The sequence below is a fragment of the Erinaceus europaeus genome, chromosome 9 (assembly GCF_950295315.1).
Source record: "Erinaceus europaeus chromosome 9, mEriEur2.1, whole genome shotgun sequence".
Lineage (NCBI taxonomy): Eukaryota > Metazoa > Chordata > Mammalia > Eulipotyphla > Erinaceidae > Erinaceus > Erinaceus europaeus.
In genome coordinates, this window is record NC_080170.1 from 29851908 (window position 1) to 29874593 (window position 22686).

The 22686-nt window shown below is 36.2% G+C and overlaps 1 protein-coding gene across 3 annotated transcripts in view; it reads left to right on the top strand.

Annotated features, from left to right (window-relative positions):
- Window positions 1–22686, top strand: part of ATR (ATR serine/threonine kinase) — a 92719-nt gene that overhangs the window by 33871 nt on the left and 36162 nt on the right. For all 3 annotated transcript variants that reach the window (XM_007524067.2, XM_060197562.1, XM_060197561.1), the window contains exons 20-30: window positions 1002–1095; window positions 3261–3386; window positions 5070–5276; window positions 7071–7184; window positions 8899–9014; window positions 9799–9919; window positions 12962–13099; window positions 14573–14780; window positions 16360–16538; window positions 19992–20156; window positions 22212–22303. In XM_007524067.2, coding sequence (XP_007524129.2) covers window positions 1002–1095; window positions 3261–3386; window positions 5070–5276; window positions 7071–7184; window positions 8899–9014; window positions 9799–9919; window positions 12962–13099; window positions 14573–14780; window positions 16360–16538; window positions 19992–20156; window positions 22212–22303 — 1560 coding nt within the window. The remainder of the gene's footprint in view (window positions 1–1001; window positions 1096–3260; window positions 3387–5069; window positions 5277–7070; window positions 7185–8898; window positions 9015–9798; window positions 9920–12961; window positions 13100–14572; window positions 14781–16359; window positions 16539–19991; window positions 20157–22211; window positions 22304–22686) is intronic.

Below are 22686 nucleotides of genomic sequence, written 5' to 3' on the forward strand. Positions count from 1 at the left end.
TCAGTCATGGAGAAAGTAGAGATGAAAAGCAGAAAAGATTAATGTTTTTTTTTCAGTTAAAATACTTAAAATATTTTATATAATACAATATAAACACTGAGCTAGATTTTTAAATACTTTTTGCATTATTATACAAGTGTTATATCTTTACTATTTCTTCTACTCATTGTTGAATAAAAGATTTGTAGCTCCCTTAGTGGAAAAATTATTTTAACTTTCTATTTAATTACATCTTCAATATCTATGGCATAATAACACATAATAGTATTTTTTTGTATGAATTAAAACTACATTTTATTGATTAAAATTTTTTAATAGAGATAACATTTGTTTATGAGAAGCTAGAATTTAGAAATACTTACTTGAACCCAGAGAGACTAAGTATTTGAAGCATATATAAATTATAACCTCAATAAAATATTATTAATATTTTGCTATATTTCTTTGTGAGAATTTGTGTTTTGAGCTTGGGTTTGGTAATCTATTGCTGTCTTATATTCTCAAGCCTAGTGTCTTAAAACAGTGCCTGTTTTAATTTACTCAGTTTTATAATGTGGTTAGGTTCAATCACCCAACAGGTATAATGTGACTGGGCTTTTCCCTATTTCTGTGTAGTCTCAGAGCCTCTTTCCATGTAGCCTTTACATATTGGATGCCAATGAACACAGAATGCCAGAGCTTTTTAACACTTAGACCTCAGACTGGCACTATACCTCTTTTATTTCCAAGTCACGAACTGATCCCAGAATGAAGAGGAAGTGACTCTACATTGTTGCATATACCAAGGAGTGTAATTTATTCAGGGATGCCTATTTACTAGGCTGCCATAGGGTGATTTTTTTTTATACCTTCTTACTTGTCACTGTTAATTAGCTAAGTATCCTAGACATGACTAAGAATACTTTGCATGTCAGTAATCAGAACTTTAGAGTGAGTTAAGTTTACTTTAATTTTGGTCTGCTTAATTATTTATCTGCCTATAACTCTTTTTCTTCTATTAGGGATGCTGTGCAAGATTTCCTTCATGAAATATATTTTTTACCTGATCATCAAGAATTAGAAAAGATAAAAGCTGTTTTACAGGAATACAGAAAGGTATTTTAATTTTTGGGGGGGTTTAGATATATATTTTTTTTATTTAGGGGATTATGATATAGAAATCCTTCCTGAGTTCCAATGCCAAATAGAGAGAGATTCTTTAGAATAATTTCTAGGGGTACATTCCAAAGAGAAAATGTTAACATTAAGATCAAAGATACAATTGCATAACTTAAAAGAGACAGTTCTTTGCCTCTACTATGTCAGTTATGAACTAGGAATTAAGAACTAGGAATCTTGCTAGTTACTACAAAATCCTTACTGTTGGGAGTTGGGCGGTAGTGCAGTGGGTTAAGCACACATGGTGCAAAGCGCAAGGACCTGCATAACGAGACCCCCCGGCTCCTCACCTGCAGGGGAGTTGCTTCACAAGCAGCTTGTTCTCCCCCTCTCTGTCTTCCCCTCCTCTCTCCATTTCACTCTGTCCTATCCAACAACGACAATAACAATAATGAATACAACAATAAAACAAGGGCAACAAAAGAGAATAAATATTTTTTTTAAATACTGTTATTACATATAAACACTATGAAATGTTTACAATATAATGAAAAAATATATTTTCTGCACACATAAAGTTGCTATAAGAATAATTGCTTATTAGTGTAGTTTCCTTTTTTGGTTGATAAAACTATTCTGTGGCTAGATCAGTTAACTAGAGACCTCAAAAAAAGAAGCTATGATATCTGCATGCTCTGGCTAAACAAATAAAAAGTTGTAGGAAGATTTTAGTTACGCTATAAGGCATGATATGCACATGTCAGATCTGACTTATTTCTACAGAGGGGAATTAATTGTACTTTAATCATCTTGAATTTCAGTGAATTCTCTAAAATTATAGAAATTGATTTCATGCAATTTTATGACAGAAAGTGGGTTACTTGAGAGCAGAGTCAGTGATAGGTGTATAGATCCAAGGGTGGGTCTGAAGACTTATTTCCTTTTTTTTTTTTTTTTTAAAGTTTTTATTTATTTTCCTTTTTTTGTTGCCCTTGTTGGACTTATTTCCTTTTTATTTTAAATGAATCAGTCATCACAGTCATAAAGTAAGAAATCAATGTAAGAAGTAAATTATTACATAATCTGTACCTGGTTGAAGACTAGACTGTCATACAAATACAAAAGGAATGTATTACTTAATAAAAATTATTTATAAAAAGGAAACATTGACAAAACCATAGGATAAGAGGGGTACAACTTCACACAATTCCCACCACCAGAACTCCGTATCCCCTCCCCTCCCCTGATAGCTTTCCTATTCTTTATCCCTCTGGGAGTACGGACCCAAGATCATTGTGGGATGCAGAAGGTGGAAGGTCTGGCCTCTATAATTGCTTCCCCACTGAACATGGGTATTGACAGGCGGATTCACACTCCCAGCCTGTCTCTCTTTCTTGCCGTAGTGGGGAAGGGCTCTGGGGAAGCAGAGCTCCAGGACATTTTGGTGGGGTTGTCTGTCCAGGGAAGCCTGGTTGGCATCATCTGGAACCTGGTGGTTGAAAAGAGAGTTAACATACAAAGCCACACAAATTGTTAACCAATCATGAACCTAGAGGCTGGAATAGTGCAGAGGAAGAGTTGGAGGGGGCTCCATTTTGTAGATAGCTAGTAGGCATATTTTAGTTATATTCCAAAGGGCCTGTGGCTATACTATATATATATATATATATATATATATATATATATATATATATATATATATTTTTTTTTTTTTTTTCCCCCTGAGCCTGAAATCTGATAGGCCAGTGGATCCAAGTTATTGTCTGGGGAGATGATGTCATGGTTAGAATAAGGACCAGGAAATGTATTTCTTATCAAGAAGCATTTATTTTAGATAAATAAAATATTTAACTGGAATGATATTTTTCTCCAGGTCTAAAAAATTTAGAATGACATTTCTTCTGAGTCAATGAGGTATTGCAGTGATAACACACAGGACTTGCATGGGAAGAGGCCCTATATTTAACCCCAGGCATCATTAGGACTGAGCAGTGCTTTGGTCGAAACAAAAAGGATGAAATTCTTTGCCCTGAAAATTAAAAAAAAAAAAAAAAAAAAGACATACTATCAGAGGAAGAGACAAAAATTATTTTTTATTGCTTTAAATTCTAATATAATGCCCAAAATAGTTCATTGATAAGCTATATCTATGCTCTATATAGGAGACTTCTGAGACTACTGATCTTCAGACAACTCTTCAGCTATCCATGAAAGCAATTCAGCATGAAAATGTGGATGTTCGCATTCATGCTCTCACAAGCTTGAAGGAAATTCTGTATAAAAATCAGGTATTTCTGTTTAAAAACCACAGAGGGCCCGCAAGATAGCTCACTTGGATAGTGTGATGCTTTTATCTAGTCTACAACCCAGGTTCTAGCCTAGCCCCCACCCACTGAAGTCAAGAAAGCTTTGGGGCTGTGGTATCTGTCTCTAGGTCTATCTTATCTAAAAAGAAAGAGCCGTAGGAAATAAAAGTTGGAAGTTTAAAGAAGAGAAGACATACTTGTCATATTTATTTGAAATTTAGTAGACTCAAAGAAAGAATTGACTTTTATGTTACCTAGATTATCAGATCTGACTTAGAATCAGAAAACTGCGGAGGGTAGATAGCATAATGGTTATGCAAAGAGACTCTCATGCCCGAGACTCTAAAGTCCCAGGTTCAATCCCCCGCACCACCATAAGCCAGAGCAGAGCAGTGCTCTGGTTAAAAAATAATAATAATAAAAAGAAAGAATCAGAAAACCGTAAGATGCATCTTAAGGCTGAATGCCATAAATTGTGGTTTTGGGTGTTTTTTTTTTTTTTTTTTTTTGGTTTTGTTTTGATAGTTCATTATTTGTTGATTCTATTTTAGTCTATAGCATCTACCTGTAGGAGGATTTATGTGTAGCAGTAGCTTATATTAATCTTTTCATAGAATTCCTTACCAATCTTTGTTATATAACATTTCAGTAATTTTGACTGTTTTAATGAGGCTAAATTTTTAAGCTTCCTTTTTATTTCAGAAATAAAAAGAAATATATTCAATCAAAGATAATTCCAAATTCTCATTCCTCTACCAACTTCCCAACCCTTAAGGGAGGAAAAAAAACTTATAAAAGAAATCTGTTTTACTATAATGACAGAGTAGAATTATGAACTAGGAATCTTGCTAGCTACTACAAAATCCATACTGTTACTACATATAAACACTATGAAAGGTTCACAATACAATAGAAAAATATACATTCTATACACATAAAGTTGCTATAAGAATAATTGCTAATTAGTGCATTTTCATTTGGATTGGTAAAACTATCCTGTGGTTAGATCATTATGACAGTTGTAAATGTACTATACCTTTTGATCATTCATTTTTTATAATTTATAGTAGTGAATTTATAGTATGTGAGTATAGAGTATATCTTAATAAAAATTTTTGAGAATAGGATGAAAATAATAAAATAAAACCAGAAATCAATGATTTAGAGTAAAAAAAAGCTAAAATTCTTTTCTTTAAATCTTTTTTAAATTTTTATTTATTTCCCTCTTTTGTTGCCCTTATTTATCATTGTTGTTGGATAGGAAAGAGAGAAATCGAGAGAGGAGGGGAAGACAGAGAGGGGGAGAGAAAGATAGACACCTGCAGATCTCCTTCTCTGCTTGTGAAGCGACTCCCCTGCAGGTGGGGAGCCCGGGGCTTGAACTGGGATCCTTACACTGATCCTTGTGCTTCACGCCATGTGCGCTTAGCCCACTGCGCTACTACTGCCCGGCCCCCAAGAACTGAAATTCTGGCTCTTTGAAAAAAAGCTATAAAATCTATAAATAATGAGGAGTAGGACGCACAAATTAGGAAGTGACACAAAGAAATAATCATTGAAACAAAGGAAATATTTTAATATTTAAGTTTTCTTATTAGGAATGTTCCTTAATACTTAAACTTTCTAGTTTGTAGTTTATGCATTTTCTCTCTACTTTTATTTTAGGAAAAACTGATAAAATATGCAACAGACAGTGAAACAGTGGAGCCTGTTATCTCACAATTGGTAGCAGTACTTTTGAAAGGTTGTCAAGATGCAAACTCTCAAGCTCGGTTGCTCTGTGGGGAATGTTTAGGGCAGTTGGGAGCAATAGATCCAGGTCGACTAGATTTCTCAACAACTAAAACTCAAGGAAAAGATTTAACATTTGTGGTAAGTACTGGTTATTTGAAATGGCAAGAAGAATCCCCTGTCCTCTTGGAGTTTTTTTATTCTATTTATAGAGAACTAATTAGTCTGTTAGATGGTCCTTAGCATCAGCTATAAGACTTGTGGGTTTACTAGCTTCTGGATTTATTCCTTCACAGCACTGTCGAGTCTAGTTAAAAGCGAGTAAAGTTAGAGCCCAATGTAGTATGCTATACTCTTTTGAAAAAAACTCCTTAACCCAATTATGACAAAAAACTTAAAAACTTTTAATTCTTAAAATAGTACTGTTTAATAATTAAAATATCTCTGATATTATTACTCAAGTGTTGTTACAGAGAACTAATGTTGAATCACACTCTGAAATCTACACATTTGCCATGTGTATAGATTCTAAGTTCAAGAGTGCTAAGACTGGGGGTAGTGAGCTCGTGCACTGGGTTAAGCACACATAGTACAAAGCACGAGGACCCCAGTTCAATCCCCTGGCAAATGGTGAAGCAGGTCTGTAGGTATCTTTCTCTCATTATCCTCCCCATTCCTCTCAATTTCTCTCTGTCCTGTCCAATAAAACTGAAGAAATGGCCTCCAGAAGTAGTGGATTCATAGTGCAGGCACTGAGCCCCAGTAATAACCCTGGAGCCAAAAAGGAAAGATAAGAGTGCTAAGACCCATGTTCAGGTCTCCTTTACCCTGTCTGCAGAGGAAAAGCTTCATGATCAATAGGACAGTACTATAGTTGTCTTTCCTTACTTCTATCTCTCATTCCATTAAATAAAGAAAAGGGGGAGTCGGGCTGTAGCGCAGCGGGTTAAGTGCAGGTGGCGCTTCTTCTTCTTCTAGCGTTTGCCCAGGTGGCGCTAAGCTCAAGGACCAGCATCAGGATCCTGGTTCGAGCCCCCGGCTCCCTACCTGCAGGCAGGTCCCTTCACAGGCGGTGAAGCAGGTCTGCAGGTGTCTGTCTTTCTCTCTCCCTCTCTGTCTTCCCCTCCTCTCTCCATTTCTCTCTGTCCTATCCAACAACAACGACATCAATAATAACTACAACAATAAAACAACAAGGGCAACAAAAGGGAATAAATAAATAAAATTAAATTAAAAAAAAATAAAAGGGAAAAATAGCCACCAGAAAGTGTTATTGTCATGTAGACACTGAGCAAAGAAAGAGAAAGAAAATAGAATAATAATAATAATAAACCACTAGGGTCATAGTTTAGGTGATATGGTACATGTAATTTTCTTGCTAAGAGTTAAAAAAATGCTAGAGCTATATAAAAGTTGTTCATTTAAAAAAATTTTTATTATTTTCCCTTTTGTTGTCCTTGTTTTATTGTTGTATTATTATTGTTGTTGTTGATGTCATCATTGTTGGATAGGACAGAGAGAAATGGAGAGAGGAGGGGAAGACAGAGTGGGAGAGAAAGAGAGACACCTGCAGACCTGTTTCACCGCCTGTGAAGCAACTCCTCTGCCAATGGGGAGCCAGGGCTTGAACCGGGATCCTTATGCTGGTCCTTGCTTCGTGCCATGTACGCTTAACTTGCTGTGCTACAGCCTTATCCCCAGAGTTGATCATTTTAATATACTTTATAAATCGCTGCAAATGTCTTAGATTTGACTTTTCAGTTGCTGGTTTCATTTTAGTGTTAGTACTCAACTTAGTTTGAATTTCCCCCTTTCCTTTTCTAAGTTGGATTCATTTATGCAACTGAGTTAAATTAATCATGGGAGACTTGGTACAATTTAAGAACATTTCTACAAATTATCCTTGAATGTTTTTTTTTCCTTATTTTTATTGAGACTGGAGTTGAAGATTCAAATTTTGCCTATGGATTATTGATGGAACTGACAAGAGCTTACCTTGCATATGCAGATAATAGCCGTGCTCAGGATTCAGCTGCATATGCCATTCAGGTATGAGTGCACTGGTCATTGTTGATCTTATATTATTAAATTTTGGTAAGAAAGTTACAAAAGGTATACTTTGGAAACTTACTTTTCACTGTCACTTTCTTTATCAAAATAATACAAGTTCATAGTAATAGTTTTGAATAATATAGAAATATATCCTTGTACCAGATATTTGTAAGTATTTAAAATTTTTGTTTTTTTAATCAACAAAGGACATTGTATTATTTATGATATATTCTATAGCTTGATTTTCTTTTGATAGCCTGTTTTTATGTTAGTATATAGACCTAATTTATTAATAACTTAATACTTAATATTCATTATGAATATGTCATCATTTAATAAATTGTTGTAGTATGTTAAATATATTTCTCAACTTCAGTTAGATCATTGTATTGAAGGAATCAACATTCCTTAATTAAAAAGATAATTGAGGGTACACCTCCACAAAATGTCAGTACATTTTATTTTTAAATTTAATATTTATTTATTCCCTTTTGTTGCCCTTCTTGTTTTATTGTTGTAGTTATTGTTGTTGTTGATGTTGTCATTGTTGGATAGGACAGAGAGAAACGGAGAGAGGAGGGGAAGATAGAGTGGGGAAGAGAAAGACAACTGCAGACCTGCTTCACCGCTTGTGAAGTGACTCCCCTGCAGGTGGGGAGCTGGGAGCTCCAACTAGGATCCTTATGCCAGTCCTTGCACTTTGTTCCACATGTGCTTAACCCACTGCGCTACTGCCCGACTCCTTTTTTTTTTTTTAATTTTTAAAATATTGATCCCCTTTTGTTGCCCTTGTTTTATTGTTGTAGTTATTGTTGTTGTTGATGTCGTGTGTCAGTACATTTTAACTTGCCACCAAACTGTCATCCTGAGCCTGACATCTTATATGTGGGTGGATCCAATTTATTTTCTAGGGAGATAATGTCATGGCTGGAAAAAGGACCAGAAAGCTGGATCAGGGAAGAGAGTGGCTCCTAAATATGGGAAAGGTGTATAAATATTATTGACTGTAAACCCCATCGATTTGATGTGATCTGGGACTCATTTTCAGCTTAGGAGCCTATGTGACCTCTGCATCCCTGTAGATCTGAGCTCACATTCTGTGGTCATGTCTAGGAATGTTCCAAGCTGCCCCAATTTCAGGACCCATCTTCCTTAGGTGTAGCATAGAGTATGTTGTCCAGCCTCCCTTCAGAGGATGGAACATTCTCTACCGTTGTTGATCCAGGTTGAGGGCAAGGTCCTATGGGGGCCCACAAAGGCGTCTGTTGTGTTGTTCCTGATAGAGATGACTGGTAACAATGGAGAGAGGGATTTATTCAAGGCCCATCATGTCTGTTTGGGAATCTCAGGACTCCCCAACTAGGGCCCCAGCTGATGGGGTGGCCTGATAATGACTAAAGAGCCACCATTAAAGTATGCCAGTCTCTTGTCCTTATTCAGCTTTTGTAGTTCTTACTTTGATAAGGTTAGCTTTGGAGTGAGTGAGGGAAATGAGGAGGGTATCTAAGTCTAAGTAGAAACTATTTCATTATGAACTTTATGATGTCTTTTTAGGTCTTTCTACTTGAAATATATTTTAAGCAAGATTGCAACTCCAAAATTCTATAGTTATTTTTCTGTGTATTTTTATAACTATACAGAGTATTGCTCATGAATCTAAAGGTTTATTTGATTCATTGTGGATTTACAAATGCAACATATGTATTTGTAGGAGTTGCTTTCTATTTATGACTGTAGAGAGATGCAGACTGATGGCCCAGGTTACCAGTTGTGGAAAAGGTTTCCTGAGCATGTTCGGGAAATACTGGAACCTCATCAACATACTAGGTCTGTAAACTCATTAAAACGATTTTCATACAGTTGTTTATAATGTTATAAGTTTAATGTCATTTTAATATTTCTGTCAGTATAAGTGCTTTAACTGCATTTTCCACTGTGATTTATGCTTATAAACTTGTCAGTATGAGACATACAGTCTATTCTTTGTGAAATTCTCTAAGTTTAAACATGAATTAATTAAATTTGAAGGACTGAAATACTGCTTTGAAACAGTGTGCTTTTATTTGAGTAGAATTAGTAATGTAAGAGTTTAAAGCTAGTCCCAAAGTTTTTATTAACCCTAACTAGAGATTAGAGATTTTCAGCCATCCCAGTTTCTCATCATGAAGTTATTTTCTCCTTCTACAATCATAAAACAATTTTCTGTTTTTTAAGAAAAACCTAATGGTTTTGCTATGAAAATCACAAAAAAATGGAAAGTATAATTTTATGTGCTCTAGGTTACATGCTTAATAGATATGTTACCTTGGATAAATTGTTTCATATGAGATTAGTGATGGGTTGAAATTATTACTGTGGAAAACAGAAGAGACTATTATGAAGCAGACTTAGAAAATTTAGGGGCAGTGTAGAGAGGTCCAGCAAAATTGGAGACTAAAAATATGAAGTTACACTAATCATAAACAGTTCAGTGATTCTTCTACTATCAGTGCAGTAGCAATGTAGTAATAGCCTAATCATATAAGGAATTGATGTAGTTCCTTATACTTTCTTTACTAAAGTTGACAGATGACTATATGTGATTTTAATAAGCAATTTCTCAAAATTACAGATACAAAAGTTCACAGAAGTCAACAGATTGTTCTGGAGTAAAGAAGCCAATTTACTTAAGTAAACTAGGTACTAACTTTGCAGAGTGGTCAGCATCTTGGGCAGGCTATCTTATAACAAAGGTAAGAGAACTCTTCAGAATTTGTTAATGGTACAAAAATTGTAAAGTAAATGAGAATACTTGTTTAAACATAAAGCACCAGGAGACATTGACATATTTGTGCTCATAGTGATAGAAATTTCTATAGAGGTGCTCAGTGGTAGTCTACCCAGTTTCTGCATACATTACCATGTGTAACAACTCAAGTTCAAGTCCCCCATCTCCACCTGAAGGGGAAAGCTTCACAAGCAGTAAAGCAGCGTTGCAGGTGTCTCTATCACCTTTGCCTCTCAGTTTCTCTCTGTCCTATTAAATAAACAAGTATATAAAAATAAATTTCTGTAGAAAGTATTCACTGATAGAGGGTAACACTTTCTGTTGTTATTAGCAGTAACTTCTGGGTAAAAAGGTAATTGTCTTATTAAGCAAATCACTGTGGTCTTAGTATGTTTGCAAAGTGTCTGTTACATTGGGTTGGCAAGATAGGTGGCTTGGAACAGTGCCTGCTTTGTCATGCTTGCAACTTAGTCCTGGGCCCAGCCTCCACTGCACACTATGGGGAGCTTCTGTGCTGTGGTGTTTTCCCTTCTCCCTCTGTTTTTCTGTTTCTCTCTGTCTGAAAGTCAACCCAGAGTGGTGAAGCCCTGTTAACAACAACAAAAATGTCTGTTACATTATGTCCAATTTACATGGTAAAATACTGTTTAAAAAGTTATAATTGTTTCCTAGAGTTTTTTTTTTTTTTTTTTTTTTTTTTAATAAACTGAGAAGGTTTTATGTAATAAAAGCATACATTTTCCTCTTAAGGCTACTTCTAAATGAGAATACAGCTGAACTTTTTTTTTTTAAATAAGAACTTGAAATTGCATGGAAAAAATAGAGGGCAGTAGTAGATAGCATAATAGTTATGCAGACAGACTCTCATACTTCAGGCTCCAAAGTTCCAGGTTCAGTCTCCTGCACCACCATAAGCCAGAACTGAGAAGTGCTCTGGTACCCACAATGACCATCGGTCTATACTCCCAGAGGATTAAAGAATAGGAAAGCTGGGAGTCAGGCGGTAGTGCAGCAGGTTAAGCACAGGTGATGCAAAGCCCAAGGACTGGCATAAGGATCCCGGTTAGAGCCCCGGCTCCCCACCTGCAGTGTAGTCGCTTCACAGGCGGTGAAGCAGGTCTGCAGGTGTCTATCTTTCTCTCCCCCTCTCTGTCTTCCCCTCCTCTCTCCATTTCTCTTTGTCCTAACGACGACAACAACAACAACAATGAAAAACAACAAGAGCAACAAAAAGGGAAAATAAATACATATAAAAAGAAAAAGAATAGGAAAGCTATCGGGAAGAGATGGGATACAGAGTTCTGGTAGTGGGAATCATGTGGAGTTGTACCCCTCTTATCCTATGATTTTTGTCAGTATTTCCTTTTTATAAATAAAATTTTTAAAAATTAAAAAAAAAAAAGGAAAAGAAAAAAGTAGTGGCATATTTCTGATATTCTCCTAATATTATTTTTGCATGCTTTGTACACAAGAGACACTCTTCAAAAAATGTTCAATAAGTTATGTATAAAATTCACAACTTTTGTTTTTAATACATGTATCTATTAACTATTGCATGAACTATTATGATCATTTGTATATAATAATTTTAAGAAGTGTCTTCATTTTTAATGAACATTTGAAAGTATACTGTGAAATGTAGAATGCTATTAAATTAATATTTAGAATATTTTTTAGCTTTTTAAATGTTAATTATATTTGAAGAAAAAACTTTTAAAGGTTTGAAAGAGAACATAAATATTAATTAAAAGAGCATATCAATAAAATTTGACTATATTCACATGTAGTTAATGTTTTATTTCTTTAGGTTTTTTTCCCCCATAGTTAAGTGCTATTCATTACATCTAAAAATGTGAGTCTTACATTTAATGTGCTTTCCTAAAGCATTCTAGTTGATTACTGTAAGTCATCTACAAGATCAAGGAATTAATGCACTACATTTAATGTTAGCTAAGTAAATCTTCTTCTTCTAGCGTTTGCCCTTCTTCCGTAGCCAGTCAACAGCGTCAGGTTGAGCCTGATGTAAAGTTTCGAGACCTCCTTTGAATCTGGAGAGGTGGCAGTCATTGACTATGTGGGTCATAGTCTGTCTGTAGCCGCAGGGGCAGTTCGGGTCCTCTCTGGCTCCCCAGCGATGGAACATAGCAGCGCACCGGCCATGGCCTGTTTGATAGCGATTGAGGAGGGCCCAATCATAACGTGCTAGGTCAAAGCCGGGTTGACGCTTGCAGGGGTCTGAGATGAGGTGTTTGTTCTTTACCTCAGCTGACTGCCAACTCTGTTTCCAAGAGACTGGAACAGAGAAGTTCAGTGTAGGCATAGGGGACCAGATTGGGTGACGAGACGTCAAGCGTTGAGCAGGGTGGGCGAAGATATCCGCGTATATTGGCAGGTCCGGTCGAGTGTAGACGTGGGAAATGAACTTAGATGATGCCGCATCCCGACGAATATCTGGCGGGGCTAAGTAAATATATACTCTAGTTAGGGAAGTTAATTTGTAAAGAAACATGCTACATTTAAAATGATGTGTGGAAATCAGGTGGTTGCATACCTAATTGAGTGCACATGTTATCATACACAAGGACTTGGTTTAAAGCCCCAGGTTCCCACTTGCAGGCAGGATGCATCACAAGTGGTAAAGCATTGTTGCAGGTGTTTCTTTGTCTTTGTCAGTTTCTATCTCCCATTTCCCCATCAGTTTTTCTGTTTTTATCCAGTAAGTACACAAAATATTTTTTAAAAAGTAAAATGAATTGTGAGCTGAGAAGACTATATATACAGTGACGGTTGATAGCCCAAATAGTTACACTGTCTCTAAGGAGTCTCAGCAGTTCAAGTACATGACCATATTTACAATGCTTGGAAAGGTAATGAATTAAACTCCTCCTTACTTGCATGTATATTCCCCTCTCCATTAGAGAATGCCTAATCTCACATGTATTGGCAGTTATTCCAGGAATAGAACCTATAAAATGGCTTATTTTCCATAAACCATTTGACTTTACAGGTTCGGCATGAGCTTGCCAGTAAAATCTTCACTTGCTGTAGCATTATGATGAAGCATGATTTCAAGGTGACCATCTACCTTCTCCCACATATTCTAGTCTATGTCTTGTTGGGTTGTAATCAAGAAGATCAGCAGGAGGTGAGAGATAACATTTTATTTGTTTTTTTCCTAATCATTTCTCCAATTCTGACTAGTATTAGAGTGACTGTATTTGCAAGGGAGGTAGATGAATATATATGTATGTATATGCATGTATAAATGTTTGCAAAATTCTTTTTTTTTAATTTCTTTATTGGGGAATTAATATTTTACATTCAACAGTAAATACAATAGTTTGTACATGCATAACATTTCCCAGTTTTCCACATAACAATACAACCCCAACTAGGTCCTCTGTCATCCTTTTTGGACCTGTATTCTCCACCCAGTTCACCCCAGAGGCTTTTACTTTGGTGTAATACACCAATTCCAGTTCAAGTTCTACTTGTGTTTTCTCTTCTGATCTTGTTTTTCAACTTCTGCCTGAGAGTGAGATCATCTAATATTCATCCTTCTGTTTCTGACTTTTTTTAGAGGAGAGACAGAGAGAGAGAGAGAGAGAGAGCGCAAACCCTGTTCTCTTACCCATGAAGCTCTGCTCATTTAAGTTATTGGTGCTATCCATAATGCTCCTGTGTGGTGCTGGAGATTGAGCCCAGGGCCTCACTCATAGAAGGCATCACTCTAAGGGAGTCCGGTGGTAGTGCAGAGGGTTAAGTACAGGTGGCGCAAAGCGCAAGGACTGGAGCAAGGATCCTGGTTCAAGCCTCCGGCTCCCCACCTGCAGGAGAGTCGCTTCACAGGTGGTGAAGCAGGTCTGCAGGTGTCTTTCTCTCCCCCTCTCTGTCTTCCCCTCCTCTCTCCATTTCTCTCTGTCCTATCCAGCAACAACAACAACAATAACTACAACAATAAAACAAGGGCAACAAAAGGGAATAAATAAATTAATTTAAAAAAATGCATCACTCTACCACTTGGACCATGCTAATCCCTTCCTAGGCTTCTAGAATAAGATTTTAATGTTTACTTTTGTGTTTTTTTAAAAAAAATTTTTTTTAAATATATTTTTAAATTTTATTTATTTATTCCCTTTTGTTGCCCTTGTTGTTTTATTGTTGTAGTTATTATTGTTGCTGTCATCGTTGTTGGTTAGGACAGAGAGAAACAGAGAGAGGAGGGGTAGACAGAGAGGGGGAGAAAAAGATAGACACCTGCAGACCTGCTTCACCGCCTGTGAAGCGACTCTCCGGCAGGTGGGGAGCCGGGGTTCAAACTGGGATCCTTATGCCGGTCCTTGTGCTTTGCGCCACCTGCGCTTAACCCGCTGTGCTACAGCCCGACTCCCTACTTTTGTGTTTCTTTCATATTTCTTTTTTCAGATCATCTTTCTCCAGTAACATTGTATTGGCTTAATTATAAATTAAAAAAATATTAATCTGTTGTGGGATTTCTTCCTAATGGATATTGTTTTCTGATAATTATTGATCTTATATATATATGTCAAGTAGTAGTAGTAAAGTCATATTATATAGGTACGCTGTTAACTATAACTATGCAATGGTATCTTCTTAGGTTTATGCAGAAATTATGGCAGTTCTGAAGCATGATGATCAGCATACTGTAAGAACACAAGACAGTGCTTCTGACCTGTGTCAGCTTAGTACACAGACTGTATTCTCCATGCTTGACCATCTCACACAATGGGCAAGACACAAGCTTCAGGCACTAAATACTGAGAAATTTCCACAAAGCAAACACAAAGATAAGACACAACCAATGGGTAAGTCGTAAGTTGTATTTCTTTTCTTCTCTTAATTTTTACCCACTTAGCTCTTTTATCAGTTTTGAAATTTAAGTGTTAGTTCTTAAAAGACCTATACTTTCTTACATACCTTTTTCTTTGCAAGATGAGCTTTTTACAGTTAGAACAGTGAATTTATAGTAGAAAACTTCTCTTGAAATTCTTATTCTCCCTTCCTTGATCTTTCCATTCAACACATTTAATATATTGGGTTGTCAGAATAGTCATGATGTGTATTTTTCATACAAAAATACATTATGACTGTTCCCACAACCCAATACTGTGTCATTCCTTTCAGACTTTTTTGAGTTTATGTTGGGAAATTTATGGGAATTCCATTACACGTGTCTGTGGTTTTTTCCTGCAATGTTTAGGATTCTCTTTGGCTTTGATCTTTGGCATTTTTATTGTAATGTGTCTCAATATGTATCTTTTTGTGTTTATTTTGCTTGGAACTCTTTTAGTTTCATGGCTATGTGTGTCTGTATGCTTGCTCAGTTTAGGGATATCCTTAGTTTATATTTCTTCAAATTAGAATTTTCTCCCCTCCCCTCCCCCCATCTCCTAGGATTTCTAAGATACAAATGTCATTCCTCTATTTCTGGTCATTTGATGGTTTCCTCCACCTTATCTTTGAGCTTAGTTGTTCTACTTTTGGTTTTGTTTTTCTACTGTTGAGCCCCTCTGCTGTATTTTTTTTTTAGTTCAGCTACTACATTTCTAATTTTGTGATTTCTGTTAGGGGTTTTCTCATACTGCCTTCAATTTTGTTGGGATTTTCTTCCATTGATCTTATTACTTCAGTTAGCATAGCTAGTTTTTTTGCAGTTTTACAGTTTTCTTGTATTTTTTTTCCCTAGAATTTTTTTCTTGATAAGTCGTTATGGTTGATACTCCTCTGTATTTTATTCAATTTGTTCTTCACCTGGGATGGGGATCCTTACTCTACTGGATCTGGATAGTGACCAGAGATTTATAGTTGTAAAAATCCTAGTATCAATTAATTACTTCTTCATGATCAAGTAGGACATTAAGTGGATATCATTTGATTTCCCCTAGAGTTTGAGTCTAAATGAAAAAAATGTGTATCAGTTCTTAAAAACCTCTTCTTCAGGAGTGGGTGGTGGCATAACTGGTTGAGTGCAAATATTACAATGTGCAAGGACCTGGGTTTAAGCCCCTATCCCCACCTGCAAGGGGAAAGTTTCACAAGTGGTGAAGCAGTGCTACAGGTGTCTCTCTCTCACCCTCTCTACCTCCCCCTTCCTCTCAATTTCTGTCTATCAAATAAATAAAGGTAATTAAAAAATAATTTAAAAAAACATTTTCTTCACTTACATAGTCCTCAGTTTGGTTACATTTCTCTTGTTCATGTATTTGGGAATGCATATACTTGCCTCTTTTTTAACTAGTTTGTTATTTATTCTAAATAATATATGCTGACATTTAAATTAATTTAGTGAAAGTGATTAAATTTAAAATAAATTGAAATTGAAGCTTTTATATTTCATATTATACATCTTTAATTACTCAGTTATCTTTTTGTTCATTTATCTAGCATCTACTGTGGATTATGAAGACTATCAGAGTGTATCTCGTTTTCTAGACCTCATACCTCAGGATACCCTGGCTGTAGCTTCCTTTCGCTCCAAAGCATACACAAGAGCTGTAATGCACTTTGAATCATTTATTACAGAAAAGAAACAAAATATTCAAGAACATCTGGGATTTTTACAGGTTTGAAATTAATGAATTTAGCAACGGTATCTTACATTGCCAGTCTTTTTTGTTTATTTTTATTGAATATTTTATGATGGGCTAAGCACTAGATATTTATAGACACTTTAGTTGTATAGACTCTATGGTTAGATAAATATCTGTGTGATACAGTGATAGAGGTATGTCCTGAGTAATTTTTTTTTTTCTTTTACCAGAGCACTGCTCAGCTCTAGCTTATGATGGTGTGGGGGATCGAATTTGGGACTTTGGAGCCTCAGGCATAAAATTCTCTTTGCATAACCATTATGCTATCTGTCTTGAGGAATTTATCCAATTACTTTGTAGGGTGGGATGGGAGAGGGGAGTGGGTGAGCAAATGGTCAGTTAGGACTTTTAGGAGATGAAATCTAAGCTGACTCTTAAAAATGAATGATAGATGGGTAAGAGAAGCCAAGACATTTCAAGAAAAAACATTCTTATGGAATTGTGAATGTGCATGGTGTATTCTAAAGAACAAAGGAAATTTTAGAATGGCAGAGAAACAGAAATATAAGACAGAAATATAGAAATGGAAATATAGAGGATCTTTTTTATTTATTTATTTATTTTAAAAAGGAGAAATTAACAAAACCGTAGGATAGGAAGGGTACAACTCCACACAGTTCCCACCACCAGACCTCTATATCCCATCCCATCCCCTGATAGCTTTCCTATTCTTTATCCCTCTGGGAGTATGCACCCAAGGTCATTGTGGGTTGCAGAAAGTGGAAGGTCTGGCTTCTGTAATTGTGTCCCCACTGAACATGGGCATTGACTGGTCGATCCATACTCCCAGCCTGCCTCTCTCTTTCCCTACTAGGGTGGGTCTCTGGGGAAGCGGAGCTCCAGGACATTTTGGTGGGGTTGTCTGTCCGGGGAAGTCTGGTCAGCATCCTGCTGGCATCTAGAACCTGGTGGCTGAAAAGAGAGTTAACATACAAAGCCAAACAAATTGTTGACCAATCATGGACCTAAAGGCTGGAATAGTGCAGATGAAGTGTTTGGGGGGTACTCACTCCAGACTATTGTGTACTTTTGCTTCCAGGTATATATTTTGCCCTAGTTTATGGATACGTGTGAACATATGCTCTATCTCAGGGGACCTGGTCTATATCTAGGTTTTGGGACTTTGTTAGGAAATGATCCACCTGGAATGGAATTAGAGAATACTATGAAAGGAACGGTGTTACCTGAGTAATGAAGCTGAAGGGTTGTCATTCCACACCTGAAGTCTCTGGACAAAGTCTGAAGTGAAGCATGCTGGGGTGGCACTCGTTGCATTGATTAGGTTGTGAGCGGCGGATGCAATATTATTTTATATGAATTGAGAGAAGCATGCAGGAAAGTGCACCCCATCCTAAGGTTCCAGGACTGGGGGAAATAGTGGAAGCTCTATAGCTTTATAGTGGAAATGTGAGGTTCCTGCAGTTTTAGGGTTCAAGAAGACAATGGATAATTATTATCATCACATTATTTGGTAATTGGGTTAACTTTGAAAAGTCCCTTTGTTAGGATTTGCTGTACAATACCCAACATCTTGTATATAGCTGTGCCACTGGTTGCTTCTGTTCTCCCTGGTGTAGGCTTTTGAGAGAGTCAACATATCAAAGACTCAGCCTATGTATTAAAATGACTTGGTCTGTGTTTTAAAAAGTTTGAGACATATAGTCAATTTTTCCCCTCTCATATTAAATAGTGATTTATATGACTACAATTTAATAGGAGTGTACATAGACACCATTCCCACCACCAAAAGACTATGTTCCCTCCCCCCCTCCCCGCGCCCCCCTCCGCTACCCCAAGAAGCCGAATGTCCACCCTCCCCCACCACCACAGGGTTTTTACTTTGGTGCCCTACTCTCGATTTAATCAGATCCTGCTTTTAGTTTCCTTTTCTGTTCTTTCTCAACTTCTGTTGATGAGTGGGATCATCCCATACTCACCTTTATCTTTCTGACTTAGCTCACTTAACATAATTCCTTCTAGCTCCATCCAATATGGGTCAGAGAAGGTGGGTTCATTGTTCTTAATAACTGTATAGTATTCCATTGTGTATATATACCACAGCCACTCATCTGTTGTTGGGCACCTGGGTTGCTTCCAGGTTTTAGCTATTATGAATTGTGCTGCTATGAACATAGGTGTACACATATCTTTTTGGCTGGGTGTTATAGAGTCCTTGGGGTATATCCCCAGGAGAAGAATTACTGGGTCATATGGAAGGTCCATGTCTAGCCTTGTGAGAGTTCTCCAGTCTGCTCTCCAGAGAGGCTGGACCAATTTACATTCCCACCATGCAGTGTAGAAGGGTTCCTCTGTCCCCACAGCCTCTCCAGCATTTGTTGCTGCTGTCCTTTGTGATGTATGTCATTCTCACAGGAGTGAGGTGGTATCTCAATGTTGTCTTTATTTGCATTTCTCTGACAATCAGCGACCTGGAGCAGTTTTTCATGTTTGTTAACCTTTTGGATCTCCTATAGAGGATCTTTTAAGTTGTCCAAGATTCTTAGATGATTTGAGCTATTGAAGTAAGTGCTTTAGGACTCATGGAGAATGGGCTTGAAAGGGCTATGATTCAGGACAGGTAGGCCATTTCTGTCCTCAAGAAAATTATAGGCAGTGGATTAGAAATAGATCATTCACCACTATTCATCATCATTATCACATCTTCATTCCCACTTATTCTTTCTCTATTCCAAGACATTTTTCTCCATTTTGCTAGTACTACTTTTGCTAAGAAAGTCAGTGTTACCACAAATTAGTGTTACCTCAATCATGTCAAATTTAGGTTTTTTTGTTTTTTTTTTAACCAGAGCCCTACTCAGCTCTAGCTTATGATGGCGCAGGGGATTGAACCTGGGATTTTGGTCTAATCCAGTATTTCCTAGCCCTCATTTTTTTTTTAAAAATCATTGTCCACTCATTTCTAAATAAGCCATTTGCTTTTTCTCCCATACCTTTCGTGATGCCACATTCTCCATGTTTCTTCAAACTATACTTGTTTCTCTCTATTTGCTAGTTCTTCTTTGTCTAAATATAGAAGGACTCTGGTCTCCCTAGCCCCATATTAAAATGCTTTTTGAAATATAACTACTTTTAAGCTATACTCAACATAATTTATTATAAATTGGATTGAAAAAGAACTTATGATGTTGAGTTCTTTATAACTCTACTTATCAATGTCAGTTAGTAATGCAAGTTTATAGAGTAATATGATTATATAATATAATAATATATAATATAATGTAATTATAGAATAATAATGTTATGATAGTATGCCTGGGAATGAGTTTGTAATGTCACTGTGAGTTTGCTTTGAAACACATAACACTTTATGAAATAATTCTCATGTGAGAATTTAAACATAAGCTGGTGCTTTTATAGTTATTATGTGTTTTTCTCATCTGATCATTGTTTAATGGTTGAATAAAGAAATTATATGCTGCTATGCATGAGCCAGATGGAGTGGCAGGAGTAAGTGCTATTCGAAAGGCAGAACCTTCGTTGAAAGAGCAGATCCTTGAACATGAAAGCATCGGTTTACTGAGGGATGCCACTGCATGTTATGACAGAGCTATTCAGCTAGAACCAGACCAGGTAAGAAAATACATGGAAATAATTCTGAACTAGGTACTGTAGAAATCTTAGTGCTAACACTATTACCTTTTTAGGATTCCTCAAATTATTGAGATTCATTTTTGGATATATTTATTCTAAAATTTACATATTTTTAGCTTGCTTTTCAAGTATAAGACAAGTTCACCCAGTAAAGTGCACACTTTGCTATGCATGAGGTCCAAGGTTCCAACTCCTAGCCACCACATGGGAGCACCATGTAAAGGGAAAGCTTCACAAATGGTGGGGCAGTGTAATGGTTTCTTTCCCTTTCTTCTTTTTGTCTTTCTCTGCCTTTTGCCTTCTTTATCTAAAAAATAAAAACAAAAAATCTGCTAGGAGTGGTAGGATCATGCATGCTCAAAGCCCTAGCAAAAACTGGTGGGGGGAAAATGTATAAGACATTCATTAATTTTATAAATAGCAAGTTTGTGCAGTCTAGAAATTTCAGATTTCATATGCCCCCTGCCGCCATCCATGAATTTGAAATGGTTCTCAGTAGTTAGAACCACTGAGCTAGCTAGTTGGAAATAGAATAGTGCATCTAGCATTAGACTCCCAAGCATGGGATCCCAAGTTTGATCTCTAGCATCTCTTGTGCCAGAGTGATGCTCTGGTTCTCTCTCTTACCCTTCTTTCTCATAAGAAATAAGTAAATTGTAAAAAGAACCACTGAGCTATAATTATAAATGACAATATGTTTGCTACACAGATCATTGGGACAGGAAAGGAGGTTACAATCACTGATTTATAATCTTGGCTTTGACTTTCTAATGCTACTGTATTTTTAAATATTTGATATATTCATTTACTCAGGAATTTAATGTATAGGACCTTTCTTCTGCTTCTTTTTAAAATATTTATTTAGTGCACTGCACCACAGTAAAAGACTCTGGAGTGTTTGTCTGTGTGTGTGGAGAGTTCATGATGGCAGAGAGGACCTAGTGGGGGTTGTATTGTTATGTAGAAAACTGAGAAATGTTATGCATGTACAAACTATTATATTTACTGTTAACTGTAAAACAGTCTCCCCATAAAGAAATAAAAAAACTATTTATTTATTTGATAAGGACAAAGAAATTGAGAAGAACGGAAAGATAGAAAGGAAAAGAGAGAGAGGGAGACACCTGCAGCCCTGCTTCACTGCTTGTGAAACTATTGCTCCTGCAGGTGGGAACTGGGGACGTGAACATTCTAGCATGTATGCTCAACCAGGTTTGCTGCCACCCAGACCCTGAACCTTTTTTCACAAATTTTTCACAATCATATTTTAAGTTTTAAAGACATTGCATGATCTAATTTAAATTAGTTATTAGAGTACAGAATCCTTTTCCACAACCCTATTTTATTTTAATGAGCAAGGTGATACAGAGAGAAACACAGAGAGCAACAAAATCCTTTCTAATGACATTATGATTTTTGAATTTTAATTTTTATGTGAGAAATAATGGCTTAGTCTTTGAAAACATTTTTTTCAGTACCTGTTGCTGTTGTTTGCTTTGAACCTAATTAAATTAAATATAGAAAAAAGTAAATGTAAGTTTTTTTTTTTTTAAGGTTGCTAAAAAACCCCAAAACTCAGCTATGTTTAGGGCATTGGTAGAGAGAACTATCCTATAACCAGCAAATCATTTGCTAAAGCTAAAATGATAGATTAAGGACTGGATAGTGGAGCACAAGTAGAACACATATATTGCTATTTGCAAGGACGCAGGGTCAAGTCCCCCCACCCCAGTTCCTACCTATAGGAGAGAAGCTTCAGGAATGATGGAGCAGTGCTGCAGGTATCTCTTTGCCTCTCCCTATGTATCCTTCGCTATCTCTATTAGAAAATACAGAAAAAAGATAAAAATAAAGGCCTCTAGTAGGAGTATTGGATTATAGTATAGGCACAGTGATAGCCCTAATGGCCAAAACGAAATAGAGAGACTCAATAAAATAAATCGCATTTTTAATGAGTATCAGCTAAACTGTTTTTAAGTTACCAGAATGTATTTGAACTCACAATTGCTATTTTAAATGTCTTTAAACTTGTAGATCATTCATTACCATGGTGTAGTGAAGTCCATGTTAGGTCTTGGTCAGCTGTCTACTGTAATCACTCAGGTGAATGGAGTGCATGCTAACAGGTAATATTTTTTAAAAGAATGATCTTTTGCTATTGTATTGGAATGAGTAATTTTTAATTACTAATCAGATTAACATAATCACTGCTAATATAACTATATATTTTTATAGTATCTTAATACTGAAGATAAACAGTAAAAATATTTTCTTTTTCTTTATTTGACTTAACACTAATAATCAATCCTCTGTCCAAAAAGGGACCCTTGAATTAGACTTGCTTTAAGATAAGAACCTTCTAGATTTTACCTCTTGGTTAGGTTCAGACAGATACTCCCAAAGAGATAGATATATAATATAGGTAGCTAATTTGTAATTTATGTTCAGTTAGCTCTTTTTTCTCCCTTTATTTATATCAATCTCGTAACTGCATGTGTAATTAATTCTG